Source organism: Chenopodium album, chromosome 16 (assembly GCF_948465745.1).
Source record: "Chenopodium album chromosome 16, dcCheAlbu1.1, whole genome shotgun sequence".
NCBI lineage: Eukaryota > Viridiplantae > Streptophyta > Magnoliopsida > Caryophyllales > Amaranthaceae > Chenopodium > Chenopodium album.
In genome coordinates, this window is record NC_137849.1 from 4,474,431 (window position 1) to 4,493,469 (window position 19,039).

The 19,039-nt window shown below is 34.0% G+C and overlaps 2 protein-coding genes across 2 annotated transcripts; both read right to left on the bottom strand.

The window, feature by feature from the left end:
- Positions 1 to 7,206: 7,206 nt before the first annotated feature.
- Positions 7,207 to 11,053, bottom strand: LOC145583772 (replication protein A 70 kDa DNA-binding subunit B-like). Its single transcript, XM_081640748.1, has 10 exons — positions 11,047 to 11,053; positions 10,691 to 10,860; positions 9,134 to 9,401; positions 8,949 to 9,027; positions 8,720 to 8,850; positions 8,564 to 8,642; positions 8,357 to 8,468; positions 8,071 to 8,249; positions 7,790 to 7,910; positions 7,207 to 7,512 (listed from the first exon to the last, which is right to left on the bottom strand). The coding sequence occupies exons 1-10, from the start codon at positions 11,051 to 11,053 to the stop codon at positions 7,207 to 7,209; spliced, it is 1,452 nt and encodes a 483-aa protein (XP_081496874.1).
- Positions 11,054 to 11,955: 902 nt separating this feature from the next.
- Positions 11,956 to 17,743, bottom strand: LOC145583773 (uncharacterized). Its single transcript, XM_081640749.1, has 9 exons — positions 17,734 to 17,743; positions 17,377 to 17,467; positions 17,227 to 17,291; positions 17,061 to 17,132; positions 16,876 to 16,947; positions 16,704 to 16,775; positions 16,532 to 16,597; positions 15,556 to 16,437; positions 11,956 to 15,281 (listed from the first exon to the last, which is right to left on the bottom strand). Exons 1-9 carry the CDS (start codon positions 17,741 to 17,743, stop codon positions 11,956 to 11,958), a joined length of 4,656 nt encoding a protein of 1,551 aa, XP_081496875.1.
- Between the last annotated feature and the right edge of the window lie 1,296 nt (positions 17,744 to 19,039).

Below are 19,039 nucleotides of genomic sequence, written 5' to 3' on the forward strand. Positions count from 1 at the left end.
ATTCTAATTTTCGTTTTCGTTAGTAATAAGTAAGAAAATGTACTGATATTCTAATATTAGGTATATGGTTGAAGGATTTCATTTGACTCTTTTGGTGCTTGAATGTAATGGAGCCTTATCAATTGGGCCTATTTGGATAAAGCCAAGGCTATATTGGACTTTATGATAATATGTTTGAATTTAATGTAGTCCAATATGACAATATGTTTGAATAGTAATAGTTTCATTGCTAATGGTGTAGTTATAGCATTATCAGATTGTAAAACACATTCATCAACCCACGAATGTGTTAATGCCAAATTAGTTTAGTAGGTAACTATGGACATCAGCAATTTAGCATGACATTTTAGCAAAACCAAATTTATTAGTTTGCTTGTCTTTTGTAGGCGTAATAACTATATTTCATTTATTTTCAGATCGGTTAGGACATCAACGAGAAGGAGATCAAGTATGGACTACTTCACAATACATCCCATTGAAAGAGATTTAATATTGTAACCCAAAATTAATTCACAAATGCAAAATGGCAAGAAAATGCAAAATGAAAAAAAAATCAAAATAATAAACAATTATTAAATATTATTGATAGGAAGAATTTTTGTTTTTTTTTCCTGTAATTTGAAAAGTACAGTAATTGCAGAATACAAATTTATAGTGACCGTACCTTTTTTTTAAAAAAAAACTTACATAAGAAACCTCTTTCATTTTCGCCTAACATACAAATTCCTCTAAATTAAAGGATTTTACATGTAGGCGCCGTTGTCCCAAGTTTTTTGGTAGGCATTGTGTTGTTATGATGAAAGTTAATTCCATCTCTTTGATGTAAACACCAATACCATTTGCTTCAACGCATAACTTGGGCGTTATTAATAAACTTTAATACAAGTATGGTGCCGACGGTGTCGATTTAGCCGGTGGCGACATAATTGTATTAAAGAATATTTTAAGGGAATACGTTATCACGAGCTCTGGTGATAACTCCCTTTTTACCATTAACTTTGGGGTCGAGCATGTTTAAACTTTTGTATGTAGTGGTATTCTTAGGAAAGCTGTTAGTGATTTTAGATTGATGAGAGGAGGGAGGGATGTATTATTTTTTTGTGTTGTTTTTTCAGCCATTTTGAAAATGAGAGATGGTGAATGATAATGTTATGTTGTTGTTGTAAATGAGAAGTGTATGTGCTATATTTATAGTCAAATAATATCTATGACTCATCACATAAGTAGAGAAAGAAAGAGATATGTTGAGACAAATAATTGATAAGCTGAAAAAAAACAGTACTATAGAAATGTAAAAGAGATAAAGTAAATGGGAAAAAAAAAGGGCCCATCTATAAGTATAGCATCTTTAGTTTATAGTAGTCGTACCAAAATGCAAAGATGAAAAAAATGTGATGAGTTAAATTTGGTTGGGTGAAGATTTAAAGGGTATTGTCAGAAGAAAGGTTTTAGTTTATTTCTCTTTTTTTAATTCATTTGTTTTTTTATTATGTCTTATTATATGGCATTTATAGTATGTTTTTTTTCCTAAAATTACATACCTTTTATCTTTAATAATGTGGATAAAAAGGAAAGTTTATGGTGAATAAATTTGTTTAAGTGAAGTATTTCGGTGGAGTAATATGCTTATGGTGAGTTTGTGGGCTTAATATCTACTATTGTCTTTATCATACTTTATTAATATTGATCAACATCTATTCCATTTTATGAAAGGGACCTACGTTTGTCTTAAGTGGACTATTTTGTTTTTGATCTCTTATTGCAATATTAAACTAAACATTCCTTTTTTGTTTTTTGTTTTTATCAAGTATAAGTGCACAATAATTTTACGAATATTTCCTATTTTAAATTAATTAGATGTGCATAAGACAAATTGCAAAACCAAAAAAAAAAAATTTACTTGAAAAGAAAATGCAAAATAATAAAGAATCATTAAATTCTACTGATATAAAAAATAACTGAATATTTCGGGTTTTTTATTCAGTTTGAAAAATACACTAAGTGTAGTATATAACTATTTTGCACTTGGTTCGTTGTTTGCCGTGAATTAATAGGTGACAATTTTCTTTTTGGGATGTATAAACACAACTATTATGAAATTAGAGTTATTTTAAAGATGAGCAGTTAGTGAAATATAGTATTGCATCATTAAAGATAAAAACGGATTTGCAAAGTTAATAATAATTCTATTGCTTTATTGTAACAATATTTAAATTACATTAATCCTAGAATACATATAAAGTAATGTCGGCTAATTTGTGAGAGCATCTAAAGTATTAATGCTTGAAATCGTAGAAATGTTTTTTTTATTTTAGCCCGGCATCCATAATCTTTCGCCTTCGTGAATCTTTCATATTGGCGAACTTCTCTTAAGTTATTTGTAGGAAATTGTTCAGTCGAACGGAATGCAAGGCATTTTTTTTTTCTTTGTAAGACCCAAATCATTGGCTTCAACGCGAAACTTGGGTGCTATTTAGGTATTTAATTGCCAATATTTATATAGGTTTTTTTATTGACAAATTACCTAAATAGCTATTAATGAACTCTAATACAATTACGTAGCCTACGCAGTGAATTCAACTGAAGACAACGTAGCTGCACTAAAGTTTATTATTAGGGAATACATTACCATTAACTTTGGAGTTGATTCCCTTATTTACCATTAACTTTGGTGTTGATTTTTAGTAGTTCGATATATAGAATGGTATTTTGAGGTAAGCCGGTATTTTTTTTTGGCTAATGAGAGGAAGGTGAAAGCTAGTGTGATTTTGCATTATTTTTTGAAGCATTTTGTGAGTTGGGTGTATTATACTTGGTAGAGGATTGTTTCTGTTTTTTTTGTTTCTGTTATGTGAATTGCAAAGCAATAGCTCTATATTTATACTAACAATCTTTTTTTTTTTTTTGTTTTTTTTCCCTTTTTTTCAAAAAAAAGTTATGTGAATTGCAATTGCATGCATTCCACGTAGGTAGTTCTATGAAATATTCAGGAAGTTTATATCCACAAAAAAGGTGTATATATGTTTGTATGGTTATAATATATTTCTAGGCTTATTTTTTTATTTTTTGTCTTATTGTTAAAATTGGAATCCTATGTCTATATGTACAAATAAATTGTATAATTACTGATTCTAGAGATGCTGAAATCTCCTTTTTTTTTTTCCATGTCCTCGTTTTTATTTTTTTTCAGGCTATAAATGTATGATGCATTGTTAAGGCTGACAATATGTGCAGAAATTCATCTCTATCTATTTGCTTTTATTGGATATTATAAGCTGAAAAGTTATCTTGTTGTCGATATTGTTCATTATAGCTTTATTGATATGAATAGATTTCTACTCAGCATGCTTATCTTTATTGCTTTGTTGTTCAGTGGGTATGAATGACAACTCTTATTGATTTGTCACTAAAATTACTACTCACTGAAAGCTGTGACTAATTCAGTTTCTATGAATGCAGTGTGATATGATATAATTAGTTCTTCTTTTTCTATTGTTGTGTTGTCTATTTAGTGTTCACTAATCTAATTAATCTAATTCATATGGATTATGGTTACTACTACAGGTGAACTTATTTACTGAAGGAAGTCCTCTGAGCATTTGTATGAGGCATCTTCGGTTTGAATGAGTAAGTGATTATAAGGTGTGGTTAGTAATATTATGAATTCAATAAATAATCGATTATGAATGAATTCTTCGAATGAAACTGATTTCCATAGAAATCTTCAAACAAGCTTAGTGCACTATAAATGACATTAATAGACTATATGCTAAACAAATTAATAAGGTTATAGATAAATTCCACAAAAATTAAATTAATATGTAACTGTGTACATTGATTTCCACAGAATTCTTTAATTAAATAAATTGTTCAAAGTAATCTGATTTTGAAAGGAAACTGATTTTATAGAAAATCTATTTAATTTTGACATAGTTTAGTTTTTAATTTTCATAGAAAACTGAAAACTGATTCTTAAAGAAAATTGACTTTATAGAAACCTCTTAATAAGTGATTTAATTGTGAGATAGTTCACTGCTTAATTTTCCTAAATTGTTGTATGTACATATTAAACTAAGGACTAAAAGCTGGACTTCTATGCTATGGTGTCAAATTTAAAACTGATTTTATAGAAACCGCCAATTGTAGGTCAATATATACTAAATGTAACTTTTATTAGAGTTGGAGTTACTTAGTTATTTGCATAGACTATTAATTATTTGGTTCTTTATAATAGTGGAGTTGTTTATATTTTTTGAATAGATGTGTTGGTATTTCAAAACTATGAGCTTATATCAGAATTTGCCGTCTCATGTGGTGCTTTTTAAAGATGAATGTCGCAAAGAGCTGGTATGGAAGAGATTTTTACTAATTATAATTAACGTTTTTCTTCTATGTTATAGAACTGCTTTTTATGTTATTAATATTTGTTACAGGAACTACCCGAAAGTTAGACATCTATGTTATATTGTGTATCTAGCCCGGTGGAAGTCCTCCGCGGGAACAATAGTCGAATTTGGAATGTTGAATTGGGGAAAGCCACAGGCCAAACCGGAGAGTATATGTCTCTTGGTATTGGTTGGGAAGCGTTCGTAAACGATAACCAGATATGTGAAGGCGAAGTGCTTATGATATATTATGGCGGGAATAACTCTTTTTATGTGAGGATATTTTCAATGTCTATGGTAGAAAGATTCAGTCTCATTGAACCTTTACACAAATTTAGTTCAAGTGATGCAGTTTGTTCTTCTGAAGATTAATATTGTCTTAAAATCTAATAATAATTGAGTAATGGATTTTTATCCAAGCTTTTTCTTAGCTGTAATACTTTCTATAATGTCAAAAAAATTGTATGGGAAAGATTTGAATAATCTTTATGGAGAAGCTTTACATATGTAATGGATGTACTCCTTCTGTAAAAGTGACTGATTTCCTTACATGTTTACCTTTTTTTTTTGTTTTTTTTTCCTTTTGTTTTCTTCTGTTTTTCCTTCTTTTTTGCATTGATATATCAACTGAACTAAGCAATTTCATTTATAGTGTCGTTCACATGCCTACAGTTCCCTTTGATTTCTTATCTTAAATATACATTTTTTAAAAAAAAATTATGCAATGTTAATGAGTATATAAGAGAGTTATATAATTTGGAGAATTAGAATTTTTCATTTGCATTGGATTCATAGCCTAGTAATAATGGTATGGACATTTGAACATAAAAACTGATGATAATTATATATTACTGCATTATAAACTATGTTCATGTTTGTTTGCTTTTGTTTTTTTTTTCCCCGCTTTTGGTATTTTAGGCCGATGGCAGTTGCACAATGAAGTGGATTCAGAGATTGAATGAAGAGCATCTACAAGTAGTGGTATAGTTAGCTATTTTTAAAATAAAGTTTATTTTTAAACTTGATAAGTTTATGTGGCCTTGATTAGGGTAATTGTTGGTATTGTTTAGGAGATTCCTTCCATGTTTTATCACATTCTAGCAGATCAATGTGGAGCTTTTCGAATTTACCGTGGTGAAAATGGACTTGCATGGGATATAGTTGTTTATAAGACTTGCATTGGAAAGTCTATTACTGGTATGTATATTGATGCAGGTTGGAAAGAATTTATCTCAGATAATGATCTAGAAGCAGGAGATACTTTGATATTGTATTTCATGGGTAATGGTATCATTCATACCAAAATGTATAATTCATTTGGGGAGGAAAAAACACATGTAAATGTTCCTACTAATCAAACTATCCCTGTTCGAAGAAGGCTCCCTCTTAGTGCTGAGGAAATGGATAGGCATTTAACTGAAATGCAAGAACAATGCTCTGATCCGTCATTTAAGTATGTGTTTGATCGTCGATCCATTTTCCAGGGAAAAATTGTGAGTTGTTCGTTTATAGTTGATTATGATCATGAATTGTTGCTGTCAGAAATTGAAATAGTTTATGTTCAATACAGGTGATTCCTCTATTTTTTGCAAGGGCTCATCTTTATGAAATAGAACCTTGCACTTTAGTTTTACTCCGGCATAGAATGAAACAATGGCCTGTTGAACTGCATTTAGTAAAGGAGGATAATATTATCACTGATAGTGCTTTGAAGAATGGAGTTAATTTGTTCTATGAAGATCAAGCAATTGTTGACGGAGTTGGAGCGTTAGTTGTTTATCGACATGGTTATCCTACTTTGTTTGAGTTGTTGCTTGGACCAGTTTAGGAGCTGTAGGCTAATTGTGTTTAAGTTGTAGAATTATTGTTTTAAGAGTATGTTCTTAGACTACTTAGTCTTTATCTTTGCCTAAGATTTAGTATCTTTAAATTGTATTTGTGTACACTAAATAAATATAGTATTTTATCAGTTGTAATATATATTGTCACTTGCATCTTTTCTTGATTTCTTACATTTTCATTTGTTTTTCTTTAAAAGGTCTATGCAAGTACATATAAGTGTAATAGAAAGATAAGCAGTTCGATTTTACTAAACATATTTTTATATAGATTTATATAAATAGGAGTACATAAGACAGAGTTTTAATTAGTTGTTTGCTAGAAACAATAACCACTGTCATTGTTTCTAGGAAACCCCTCAAAAGACATCTTTCTACAGCATCCTTTTTCTATATACATAAAACTATAAGGACCTACTTAAAGCTGATCCTTAGAAGATGCTAGAGACAAAACATAAGGCACCTAATGTGCCATTTGCTAGATAAACTCGAGCAGTTATATTTTTAACATAGCAAAAGGAAACAGCTATGGTTACTTAGATACTTGAGAGCAGCAATATATTTAATATTCAAAAGGTGTGCAGGAAATGCACCTTAATTGGTCGATGTTAGATAGTCGATCACCTTACTACATACATTGCTTCGTCTTCTTTAGGTAGCTGATATATCGGGTACTAATTTCGATCAGTGGCTGGTTCAGCGGAGGCATTTTTGATTTTTTCAGTCTTCACAGTGATAGGTGTGGTGTGTTCCTGATCAGTTTTAGTCAGTTCAGCAGCATCCTCAGCATTACCTCTTCTCAGAGATGTGGTTCGGCCTTGACTCTTGCTGCTCTTCTGTGGAGACATTCCACCAAAGCAAAGCTTTTTCCTTCCAGCAGATTGTGATTTCTGCAACTGTGATGTGTCTTGCTCAGCTTCAGCTTCCATGGGCCTTTTCCCTGCAGATTTTGCTTGCTTGTTCATTTCAGAAGTTTGCTGAGGTCATTCAAGCTCCTCAGTAAAAGGATCTACCTGCGGATGTTTCCCTGAAGAGATTTTCAGGTTTGGCGTAGGAATAAATGGCTCAGAACTTTGCATCACAGTCATGATGTTGGTCACTTGCGTTTCATTTGCTCCTTGGGTTTCATCTGTAATCTCCTGTGTGTTAGGATCTTCTTTCAGCTGCACAGATTTGAGTGCCCACTCTAGGACATTGTTTTGAGCCAGATGCAAAGTTGGCCCTACTTGAATATAGAACGGGATGCTGCTAAGCATATTCTGAATAGCTCTGAATGTGTCGTGATCACTCTGTATTGAATGCATTATAGTAGCATATATCAGAAATAAGCTCTAAAAATGTAACAGGTAAAAGCTACATCTATGATTTTGTAGGTTTGTAAGACTTTTTATGTGGTGTGCTCTTTGAAGGCAAGTGTAATATTGGGCATAATTAGCAATTTCTTCATTTGATAAGAAAAAGTTGCTAAGAAGAAGTTGCTTAAGTGCTTCTTCTATGTATATTCTCAGTTTAAAGTAAAATAATATGAAACTAAAGAGCTAGAGTGGTCATTGTAATGTTATATACCTCTTCTTTTATAGCATAGATTTCTGCAGCAGTTTTTCTGAATAGTCTTTCTATATCATCATTGAATGTAGTGAATGCCATACTTCCTGTGTCATCGCTAGCTTCGAACTTAAACGTTGCTCTAGTATAAACAATAAGTCTATGTTATTAAGTATAATAACATTAAATAGAGTCTAATTTTGAACTTAAATGTCGCTCTAGTCTAGTATAAACAATAAGTCTGTGTTATTAAATATAATGCTATTAAATGAACTTAGTTTTATAAGTCCTTATGCATATACCTCTCTGAGCAGATACTCTCTTTGTTTGAACAAGAAGGACATGTGAAATGCTTCTGTAATGGGAGATTGGTGCGCTTTGAGCAATTAGAACATCCTGTATATGCGTTCACCTTGTCTAAATCAACATTTTGAATAGTCACTTCAATCCAAAGAATCTCTTCTTGCATGGTGTTGCTTGGCTATGAACATATTATAGGTTATGAATATTTGTTAGATTTCACATATCTAATTTTTAGTTAGGTGTGAATTAGACATATGATAATGAACAGTAAGAGCAATGCCTTACCTTTCTCCGCTTCAGATCAGCAATTGAAACTATCTTCTTGTTTTCACTTGGGTATTTGACATCTAAAACCATTGCCTGCCTGTCAACTATTCTCTGGTGGAAGAGTTTTACCCTGGCATAAGTTTTAGTGCAAACAGAATTAGCAAATAATATGATTTATAGTGCTGTTATTTTTGAATCATCTCTTGCAAAAAAAAAAAGACTTACCAGTCTTGCAGCACACGTGCACGTTCTCCCTTAGGTTCATATATATTGCGAGTAGACATACTCGAGTTCATTGAAAATCCTACATAAAGCAGCAGCAATGTTATATTCATGGCATTAAAATGTTGAGTTATTTAATAATAGCAGTTTATGCCTCACCACGACGAGTATATGGTTTGAGTGCTCTAAATCCTATGACTTGGAACGAATCTGCCCAGTTCTTTAATCGGTCGAAGTATCTTGGTTCTGTCAGGTCATTCCACAGAGAGATGGAGAGTGGTTGATCGCAGCTGTTTTGTGACAAACACATAGTTAATTATTGTAATACACAAACATGATTAACTAAAATTTTATATTTTGTTTGACACTGAGTGTCATGTAAAGTAACCTCTGATCAGTGATGATTATTTCTCGCACTAAACTATCTCGTCCTCCATCCTTCCCTACAACTCTTCTTGGTTCATCTTCTACATAAAGAACCACTCCCACAACATCTGTGATTACAAAATGCTGATTAGTATTTTTAATATATATATAGAGTTATTTCGAACATGTGAAGTTATATTATCTTACCATATCTCTCATCTGGATCCACTGCACGAGGAATAGCTGCTATTAGATGGTAGTTAGGTAAAACTGGTCCAAGTTCGGGATCAACTGGCTGAATTACAGTTCTACTGCCAAAAGTCATTTGGTAAGGAAACTGATCAAGGTCAGTTCTCCATTTTTCATCTATAAACTTGATTGGTGCAGATGAAATATCATATTCTCCCAGATACTGCAGTGCATCTTCAAAAGCCTCAATCTGATCTCCAAATAAAGTACCTCGCATCCTGTTGCCCTACAATATTGCAATAAAAACTTGTAAGCCACTTGATGCTATTAGCATCTCATTGTAAAGAAGATTCAGCAATCTGCTTCTGCTTGTTAGTTAGTCCAATGCATTCGTCTGAATGTGCAAGTGAAAGTTATAAATATAAATAGCTATCTTCATATCTGGCAGTAAAAAAAATGCTATCATTAACGTATTAGAATAATCCTATTATATAATGCATCTCTCCTGTAGAAATTGGCAACTATTTCGTTGAAGATCGAATTATAATAAATTTATGATATAATGATAATGGCTTTTTTTTTGTTTACACCAGCTCAAATTATCGTGTGCCAATAACCAAATGGAAATCCAAATATTTCTCAGCTTGATCTGTACTTTTTCAAAGCTGCCAGCAGATAAAGCACAGATCGAGCTGAGAAGCAAAAGAAGAGCTTTGATTCATAACCAAGTGTGCTGATAAATTATAGCTAATTAATAGAATGGTGATAACAAATGCTGATGGATAGGTATAAATGATACTAACAGAGTAAGTATAAAATGTGATCAATCTAGATGTCGCTTATCAACTTATTGATTATTTTATAAGAAGATCCGATTCAAAGTAACACCTGATCATGTATATTTACTAATAGCAATTTATGGTCTTACCTCGTGGAATAAAGTGCACAAAATAGCAAAAAACAATTTCACTAATAGCAATTTATGCTCATGACTCGTAGAATATAGTGCATAAAACAACTTATTCAAAGAAATTACATGTATCAGACTTCAGAATGCATAATTGGAATCAAACAACATAATAGGACATTAGAGTTATGACCAAGTCTTTTTAAAACAATCATAGACAAATATAATACATAGCAGCAACCTAAAGCAACATGGATATATAGCATCTACTATTACCTTGAGCAAAATAAGTCAATAGTTTACAAAACTAAGCAGCATGTTAAAAGCATCATATACTCTGATTTTATTGTCTAAGCATTTTTGTAACAGGAAGATCAATTCCCCTTTTTTTTTCCTAGTCTAAAATCTTTAAGAAGTGTTTGCCTATTTTCCATTGACTTTTTATTAATTTATGTTCTTCTCTTTTTTATATAGAGCAAAAGTGAACACTAAATTAGTTAGACTATAACATACAATAATAATAATGAAAGGTTTGTACTTAGAAAGGACTTAGATTCTCACATCAAAACAGCCTAACCAAAAATGCGTGGCAAACACTTAGATTCTCACATTTAAAACACACCTAAAATAATATGGACTTATAATCTTTTATAGCAAAAAATAGATACCTGCTCATCCTTGAGTAGCAAAGTCTGGAATCTGACAGTTTTTTTGGAAGATAGTATGTCCCTTCCTTTTTCAGCAACTACTACTCTGACTATGTAAGACTTGCTTGATGCATTCAACTGATTCAAATACACATACTGTGGTTTGTGTCTAGTTGCTCTGAATTTTAACTCTGTGCATATAAATGTGTACAGAATTTCATGGTTACTATCAATTGTAAATAGAATCTGCAATGTATTTTTTTTTTTTGCTAGAAAAACAAACAACTAAATAACAAGAACTTTCCTAGAAAAGGTAAACTAAAAGAAGCATTCTAAAGATTAATATGAGTAGTTATTGCATAAAGAAAAAACCATACCTTCCATAGTTTAGGAATTAATGCTGAGAATATTTGCTTCTGTAAACCCAAAAAAAAAAAAACGCATGACCTAGCAGCAAATGCTTTTATAGTGCTTTAGGAAAACATGTAGTGCTTAGAATCACAGCTGAATTGACTACAATAGCCTTGAATACTTCTAGAGATATATTGGAAAATAACCAGTGAGGTTTTTTTTTTAAAAAAATGTTGTTGTTACTGTTTATACTGTTCATCCCATACTTCTGATTTGCAAATCTGTACTCTGAACATTAGACTGCACATTCTATGCTTTTGGTTAGGTATTCAAAGTGTTTTTTTTTATATTTGATATGTCTGATTTTCTACTTACATGTAAGAATATAATAAGTTACATGTTTTTTTAAAAAGTCTTTAAACAAAAAGTACTCATTGGAGAAATTTCATATAGTCCAAATTCTAAATTTTGGCTGAAAAGTCTATGATAGGTTGTCAGATCTTAAGCCACTCTAAAAGCCACCCTAAAAGATAGCTTAGATTTTCTAGCATACTCTATGATACTACTATTGCAATATAATAATTAGATATTTATATAAGTAATGTAAATGATTTTTTGCTTTCTAAGAAGGAGCACTTCATATGTATATTATATAATCAAAATCAAAATAATATAGAGTACATGATGCATCTTATTAGAACATTTGATACAGTCATAGCTTATTCTAAATTGCTATTATCATAATGCTATTGCTCAAAAGGTGTTCAGAAATATACACAAAATGGCTTCAGGCTTGTATGTAGGTCCTTTAAAACCGGATTTCCTGCAATGTAAACATGTAAAAGAAACCGAATTAAGGATTTATGTTGTAATGCATATATATTTTCTCAACTAAGCTAATATGTAATTATAGGCTATTTTGTTTGCATACTTACCTAGATCACTCCTGCTAGTTTTAAGACAGTGTACGAAACAACATTTTTAACAGATGTTTGGGCGTATTCTATAGCAGGAGCAACTGACAGGACCTTGATTTTATCCGCTGTTCGTGCACGTGAAAGGGCGACATATAATTGACCATGTGAAAAGCATGATCGAGGAAGATAGACCAACACTTGGTCTAGTGTCTGCCCTTGAGACTTATTGATAGTCATCGCAAAACTCAATTTGATTGGAAATTGACTCCTCTGAAATTGAAAAGGATACTTCTGAGAATTTGTTGGCCTGAGCTTAATTCGAGGTATAAACACATGTTCACCTTGATACTGTCCAACAGCAATCACACACTCGATTAAATTTGAGAAAAATCTCTTACATATGAGCCGTGTACCGTTACACAGACCAGAAGAAGGTAACAGGTTTCTGAGCAGTATCACTGGGCAATCCTTCTTCAGCACAAGGTTGTGAGGACTCATTCTGCCTGGGCACAGTTTGTTCAGAAATTCTGCAGGGTATATGTTGCCAGTGTCATCCAAAATAGTATCATAGCTTGTATATGTTCTTGCTTCCCCTGGAAACTTATCAATCATGAACGAATTTATAGAATCGACATCATCATTTATTGGAGTTAGAACAGCTCTCCTCGAAAAAATTTTAGGATCCAAACTGCCTGAATTCAATTCTGGAAAAGTCGATTCTAGATATTCTAATATTGGATCTTCTTCTGGCGGAAAAGTCTTCACTATCTGTGTTGGTAACTGAACAAGATCACTTTCCATAGCTTGCAATTCTCCATTTCCTAATGCAAGCAAGAAGTCACTGAATGCAGGGTCTTCCCTGGCCCTTAAGTTTTCAGTCAATCTGAATCTCTTTAAATGATTCCATATATATGAACTCACCACACTTGCATCAACTGTTTCTTTCTGAGACTTATTAGGAACAACAGGCAGCACCTGTCGAAAATCCCCTCCAAATACAATTACTTTTCCGCCGAATACAATATTATTATCACATATATCCTGCAACAACAAGTCCAAGGATTCCAAATTTTGCTTGTTTGCCATTGATGCTTCATCCCATATTATAAGAGCTGTCTCTTTTATCAATGCTGCTAGGCTACTTTGCTTAGAAACGCTGCATGCTAGTGAGCAATCACTGTCTACTGGTATTTTGAATCTTGAGTGTGCTGTTCTACCAGAAGGAATGTTTGCTGCAGCTATGCCAGAGGTTGCTGTTGGCAAAACAATCTTATTCATGAGGCGTACCTCTGCATACAGTGCATTGTATAAGAATGTTTTGCCGGTTCCACCTGGACCATCTACAAAAAATGCTCCTAGTTTTCCTTGCATTACATGCTCCATTATAGACGTAAATGCTTCCTTTTGAGCTGCATTTAAGAGGTTGCGACTGTCAATACAGCTCTGAGGAATTGGGGCATCTAATGCGTCTTGTATATCCTTTGTTTTGTCAATCACGCTATCAGTGCTATCACTTAAAGAACCCAAACCACATTCACCCAATGACTTTCCCATAGCTTCTAGATGCTGCTCAATTGATCTGACTGTGAGCTTTTTAATTTTAGTTTCTGCACCAGGATTTTTTTTTGCAAAATCTTCTGACAATGCAGCATAGTATCTGCACCATAGTTGTTCAGGGTCTTCTGGCTGACAGAATATAAGCACAGTAGCAAACAAGCGGCGTAGAGCTATTGGCAGTTGAATTTCAGTTGCTTCAACTAAACAGATGTTTGCAGCATCGTCCACTTCTAAGATACCAGCTTTAAGACACGCCTCCTTGAAGCTCGCACATACATGCCCGTGAACTGTCCGTAAGTCTGTAAATGACTTAGGACTCTTGACATTCAGCAATAGCAACCGCAAATAGAAGCGCTCACCTTCAGAAGGAGCTACGAAGGTTAAACGGCCTACCATTCTTGTTTTACGTTTCCGCCCGAACCATGCTTTTGCAGTAGCATCCCATCTATAGTGCTCTGGAAATTCTCCATAAGAATACCCCAAACCATTCTCAGAAGCAGCATTTAAACGGAGAAACTCAGTTAAAGGAGTCTTTGCATAAACCCCACTTGCAATTCCCACATCTAGTTTTTCATGTGGCCGAACACACACGGTGTTCATTTCTGGCATATGAACTGAGAGAGGCATTACTGGTGGATATATCTCAAATAAGTCAAAGCCAAAAATTCTCCATGCTGCTTCACATGGTGATACCCACCTTCCTGATTGGTACTGAGCAATCTCATCTCCAGAATTTTTATCCTCAGCTGAAACACTAAAGGCAACCCGATCATGTCCCTTGTAAACATATTTGTACAAGTATTTTACTGCTTTTATAGTTGAACAAACCTCAACATTTAAATGGCAGTCAAAAAGTGAAGACAGATAAGGGTTATAAGGCACAACCCATCGATTGTCTAAGTAAGAACCCCTGACCTTGACTTGTTCTCCAGTATCCGTCCTGCGATAGCATGGGTAGCCGTCCTTATTTGTTGTTGTTTGTGGTGTGAATTGTTTTGGATACCCATTTTTACAAGAAGATACACTATCTTTCTTTCTCATACAAGGGCATTCTGGATTTAATTCCCCACATGGTCCGTGCATCATATGCTGCAACACAATTTTACGGAGTTCGGGTTGATTCACAGAGGGTATTTCCGCGCAAACAAATTTATCATAATCAGCAGGACACTTCATCTTGTACTGTGGCTGTAGAATTAACAAGAAATGAGCATGGGGTAACCCTCTTTTCTGGAATTCCACAACATAAATCATAGCGGCTACCTTGCCAAATATTTTTTCTTTCTTGATTTTTTTCCTAAGAGCAATCAACTTTGCTCGAAATATTCTAGCAAGTAAATCTGGCCGATCCTGAGCAGCTTCACCTGGCAATAGTTCAGCTTTTATCTCTGGCCAATTTGCATTGCACGTCACAGTAACGAAGAGATCAGGTTTCCCGTACTTCTGCACAAGCGCCATTGCATTTAGATATCTCCTTTTCATATCACGAGGCCCTCCTAGAAAAGACGGTGGCAAAATGAACTTATGTCCAACATTCGCTGCATTTGTTTCTCCACTTTCGACGGTATCAAGAATCCCTTTATATAGATCAACTCTTATTGTATCTTGATTCCTCCGAAAAAAGTCTAATCTAGTATTCTCAACTTTAATATACATATCTACAATGTACTGCAAGAAAGCACGACCCGCCCTTAGAAGCATGTTTCCTATCCTGATCTGAATCATGTAGGCATAGTATTCTCTTGCAGAGATGTACTTATCAGCCCTGGTATGCCTTCCAGAAGCACCTATAATAAGCACGAAGTGATTAATCAACAAAAACAAATAATGTTATGATCATTGAAAGGAAAAAAAACATTAAATAATTAAGCAATGCTAGAGGAAATAGCCAAAGGAATAATAATAATAATAAAAGCCAATGGAAAGAGCCAAAGAAGTAATAGTAATTTAGTAATTAAGCAATAACCGAAGGAAATAATAAACATTAAGTAATCAAGCCTATATAAAAGAAACAATGTTATAAAAGCAATGCTTAAAATTAAAGTCTTTGTGCAAACTCACGGGCGGCTTCTGCATCCAGAAACTCTGCTGGAGTATGCACCGCGCAAGACTGAATAGGATCAGATTCAGTGGCCAATTGCCTGTCTCTACCGTGCGAAACTTTTTTCAGTCCTTGATGCCAACCACATTCACCTTTTGGAAAGAGTAGTGGATACTGTAGAGGGTCATAGCACCCATAATAATGGGCAATTCGGTGAATTTCTGTAGATTTTCCAGTTACAATGATATGTGGCCATGAACTCTGGCTTGACGAAACACTATCAGGCCAAATAGCCGCAACTTCATCTGAAGTGGGAGCATTATACACTCTCTGATCTGGCACAGTGTTTGAGTTTATTATGATGTTAGTACTTTCATTGACAGTTACTTCTTTCAAAGAACGAAAGAATCTTGCATATGGATTATCTTTAGTTACTCGCATTAATATGTCAATTACATCTTGTCTTAATTCAGGAAAACAATCTGCTCGATGTTTAAGTTCATTTTGACCATCATAGAAGTACAACTGCAAGTATTTTGGGCCTTTTTCATTCGGAATTAAATCTGGTACAGAATGATATATCTGACCATGTAATTTAAAGACATATATTCCTTTATGTGTTTCTCTTTCGTATTTACCGCCAATCGAACTAAAAGCAAATAAATTATTGTATAATCTAGCATACTTTCTAAAATGCACAGCATCTTCATCCTTTGAAGTAAAAAGCCTTACTAATTCTGGGGGATAGTCATTAGCAACTATTTTAACATCTCCATCACCACAACAGAAATGCTTGGATTCAAACTGGAATTTCTTAGCTCCACATTTGGCACAGTAAGTAGAAGAAGCTAAATGTAATGGTTGTGTAGGCAGTGGCTTCCCTACAGCAGCCACAGGTGTTTCTGTAACATTATCATAAGACAACTTGTTAAATTCCATCACACAGCAACATATATATACTGATCCCATGAACTGCAACTGTATATAAAGACTTACTTTTAGCCGCATCCCTTAATTGCTCTGAAGTTTGTCCCGATGCATATACTGACGCTTTGTTTTTCCCTGTAAAATTATTACATTAAAAAAAGAGCAGAAAGTAGTAAACAACATATTATACAGCAACATATATAGATTTTCTTTGAAAATCGTAATTACAATATGATCTCACCCTTAGCCAAACTCTTTAATTGATTTGAACTCTGTCCAGATGATGCAGATGCCTTAGTAGCCTTGCTTCTTTCTGCCATATACCAAAACAATTGTAAAACAAAACTTGCTTAGTAAATGCACCGAAATACTTCTCCCACACAGCAGCACACATACACTACACCAATGCTTACTTTTAGGTGCCTTTTGTAACTGCTCTGAACTCTGCGCACATGATGGAGCTGTCTGAGTAGCCTTGCTTCTTTCTGTCATATGCAAAAATAATTCAAGAACAAAACCCACTAAGTAAATGAAACCAAATATTTCTCCGACACAGCAGCACACATACGCTAACTCCCAAAAGTAAACCAATGCTTACTTTTTGGCGTCTTTTTTAATTGCTCTGAACTCCGCGCAGATGAACCTGTTGCTTTAGTACATTTAGGTTTTTCTGTAATGCAACATAAATAAAAAGAAAGAAACCTTATTATATTGATGCACATATATGTCCTTTTTATAGCCATAAACCAAAACAAAATGCTTACTCCCAACTGTGATGTATGTCGAAGGCCTTGCTCTAGCCTTTTTAGTTTTCGGTTGCTCTCCCTCACTATACAAAGCATAAAAGACAGGTGGATTTATTTTCTTACATAATTATACCCGACATACTCATAGGTGTCATAATAACCTAGTACCTGATACAATTCTGCAGCAATGATACACTAAGTGCTCGTTTTGACTGTCGACCTTGAGCTGATGGCCTCTTAAAATCATAAGGCGCCTCAGCTATTACATAAATATTGTAAAACAGCAATAAAGCAGCTATTCATTAAGGTGATGGTATACAACAACACAATATTCAAAATTAATAAGAAATTTTTTTCTCCTGCAAAAATTATTTAACTGCACAAACGCACCCATCTAACACCTGCACAGCTGAAACCACCTCTAGATCTGATATACGGTAGTAAGAAAGCTTGCGTATTGTGTGCTTTTATTTCTGCACAAAACCACAACCAACAATCCAATATTACTTTTTGGATCCAACTTACTGCCCGACATTTAACCAGGCCTGATAGAAAATAAAATTAATTTTGATGACTATTTTAGAGACAATAGGCAAAGGATAAATAACATGTCTGTAAGTAACATAAAACAATGTAAACTTAAACAGGACAATCAAAAGCTGCTTTCATTCATTTAGAAAGTACATTACATTATATTCAAGCCTTATCATACATACGGTTTCTTTCATGCGGCTTATACATACTCAAAAGAAGCATTAAGTCTAAACAGCAAAATAAGAACATAAGCTCATATAATAGACCTAGTGCACACTAAAAATAAACGCTAATAATAAGGCAAACATCATGCCATGGCACCTATTAACTATAACACTAAATAACCTAAGCAAACTTAGTGCGCTTCCAAACAGTCTCTAGTTCAGGAATGCCAGAAACCAAAGGTTCTGTAATTCTGACAGAAGAAGAAGATGCGGTGTCCATTGCTGCACTTGAGCGACGCTTCAGCGGAGCAGAGGGTGGTACAGTAGGCTTAGGAATCTGAAACCCTTCAGATGTCGGAGTCACACAGTCTCCTTCAGGAAAGCGATCACCTCTAGCAGCTAATCGTTCCTTGAAATGATAAAACTTAGCCTTTAAATCAGAACAAGCAGCACCCTTCTCTGAAGCAAGGCCGTAATTAGCATCTATAACCTCAAGGTTATACTGGGTGACCAAGTAATGGACTGCTCTTTTAGCTACCTTTTGTCTTGCAGCTGCTACTTCAGCACAAGGATCACTATAAATGCATTCCATACCAGTTCCATTGTGAGGGCAAGACACAGTTAGCCAAGCCACAAATCCCAAACCTTCAGCCCAAATAGTCTCCAATGGACTTACCTCTGCTCCCGTTTTTGTAACAACAGCACCTAAAAAGCCAACATAATTCATCGTCACATGGACAACATCCTCAGTTGTTCTCCTTCCTAAATTGCCTTCAGTTATAGGCATCTCTAACCCTTTCTCACGACATAATTCAACAACCTTATGCTTATAAAGTTTACTACACAACTGATACATTCTTGCTCTATCAGCTGTGAAATCATTCACCCGCACTCCATAGTGGCTGATCATTTTCTGTACAGCTTTTTGAGCTGCCTTTTCCTGTGACTCCTGAATTGTATTAGCCTCCCCACCAAAGAATACAAATTCAGATTTGCCACACTCAGTCTTAACACGAACAAAAGCATTGTTCCTATCCTTATCTACATAACCATACACTGGTTCAGGGAAATTTAAACATTCAGCCACCTGACCTAATAAAGGTCGAAATGGAATGGTAATTTTGTTTGGATGA

What these genes read in the sequence shown, in the direction of transcription:
- LOC145583773 (XM_081640749.1), bottom strand. An exon ending in GACATACATCACAGTTGGGA is followed by an intron (nt 17,133 to 17,226) that starts GTAAGCATTTTG and finishes GTTGCATTACAG; the next exon opens with AAAAACCTAAATGTACTAAA. An exon ending in ATTAAGGGATGCGGCTAAAA is followed by an intron (nt 16,438 to 16,531) that starts GTAAGTCTTTAT and finishes ATAATGTTACAG; the next exon opens with AAACACCTGTGGCTGCTGTA.
- LOC145583772 (XM_081640748.1), bottom strand. An exon ending in ATAATCATCACTGATCAGAG is followed by an intron (nt 8,851 to 8,948) that starts GTTACTTTACAT and finishes GTCACAAAACAG; the next exon opens with CTGCGATCAACCACTCTCCA. An exon ending in GCACGTGTGCTGCAAGACTG is followed by an intron (nt 8,469 to 8,563) that starts GTAAGTCTTTTT and finishes AACTTATGCCAG; the next exon opens with GGTAAAACTCTTCCACCAGA.